The sequence below is a fragment of the Geospiza fortis genome, unplaced genomic scaffold (assembly GCF_000277835.1).
Source record: "Geospiza fortis unplaced genomic scaffold, GeoFor_1.0 scaffold358, whole genome shotgun sequence".
Classification (NCBI taxonomy): Eukaryota; Metazoa; Chordata; class Aves; order Passeriformes; family Thraupidae; genus Geospiza; species Geospiza fortis.
This window is the reverse complement of record NW_005054707.1, coordinates 164,276-165,448: the sequence shown is the minus strand read 5'-3', so window position 1 is coordinate 165,448 and position 1,173 is coordinate 164,276. Positions and strand designations below refer to the sequence as shown.

The 1,173-nt window shown below is 60.4% G+C and overlaps 1 protein-coding gene across 1 annotated transcript in view; it reads left to right on the top strand.

Annotated features, from left to right (window-relative positions):
• Positions 1-6: 6 nt before the first annotated feature.
• Positions 7-1,173, top strand: part of LOC102042437 (transcription factor SOX-9-like) — a 3,766-nt gene continuing 2,599 nt past the window's right edge. Inside the window, 3 exon segments of the mRNA XM_031065225.1 lie at positions 7-374; positions 377-592; positions 636-829. Coding sequence (XP_030921085.1) covers positions 245-374; positions 377-592; positions 636-829 — 540 coding nt within the window. The 5' untranslated portion in view covers positions 7-244.

The window sequence follows — 1,173 nt, the reverse complement described above, 5'->3', positions numbered from 1 at the left end:
CCTCGTTTCGGATTTTTTTTGGTTTTCTTGCTTTTTGTTTTTTTTTTTGTTAGCGTTTTTGCGCTGAGGAGAAGTAATAAAAAGTTTTTTTGCGAGCCTCCTCTCCGCAGCCGGTGGAGACTTTGTTTCTCCGAGTTTTTACTTTTTTTAACCCATCCCTGCCCCTTAGCGCCTAACTTTTTAATTTTTTTTTATTATCAATTTTGTTTTTCGCCCCCTTGTTCCCCCTCGGCCGCTTTCTCGCATGAATCTCCTCGACCCTTTCATGAAAATGACAGAAGAACAGGACAAATGTATCTCCGACGCCCCCAGCCCCACCATGTCGGATGACTCCGCCGGCTCCCCCTGCCCCTCTGGATCCGGCTCGGACACGGAGACACCAGACCCCGCTTCCCTGCCTGCATCCGCGACGCCGTCTCGCAGGTGCTCAAGGGCTACGACTGGAGCCTGGTGCCCATGCCCGTCCGCGGCAACGGATCGCTCAAAGCCAAGCCGCACGTCAAGCGGCCCATGAACGCCTTCATGGTGTGGGCGCAGGCCGCCCGCAGGAAGCTGGCGGACCAGTACCCGCATCTGCACAACGCCGAGCTCAGCAAGACCCTGGGCAAGCTCTGGAGGTGAGTGCGGGGCCAAAGAGAACACCTTCCCCAAGGGCGACCCGGACCTGAAGAAGGAGAACGACGAGGACAAGTTCCCGGTGTGCATCCGGGAGGCGGTGAGCCAGGTGCTCAAGGGCTACGACTGGACCCTGGTGCCGATGCCGGTGCGGGTGAACGGCTCGAGCAAGAACAAACCGCACGTCAAGAGAGGGGAGGAAAACACGAGGCGAGTGAGTCACCTGGGCCACCGCGTCCTCGGGGAGGGGGGGGACCCCGCAGCGGTGACACGGGACAGCAAAGCTGGCTCTGGCAGGCAGGGATGTCCCCAAAGCGCCCGGCGACAGCGAGGTGTGCCCGCAGGGTGGGGAGGAGGGAGAGGGCTGGAGCCCTCCTGCAGCTGTGGTCTGGCCACCGAAGGAATCTGGGGGACAAGGGGGTGACAGCCGGGGACAAGGGGGTGACAACCAGCGAGTGTCCCAAACAGGGGGTTCGGGTTGTGGGGGACTTTGCATCGCTCTTGGGGGGAATCCCAGGGAGGGATCGGCACCGGTGTCACTGCTCGGCGGCCACGCGT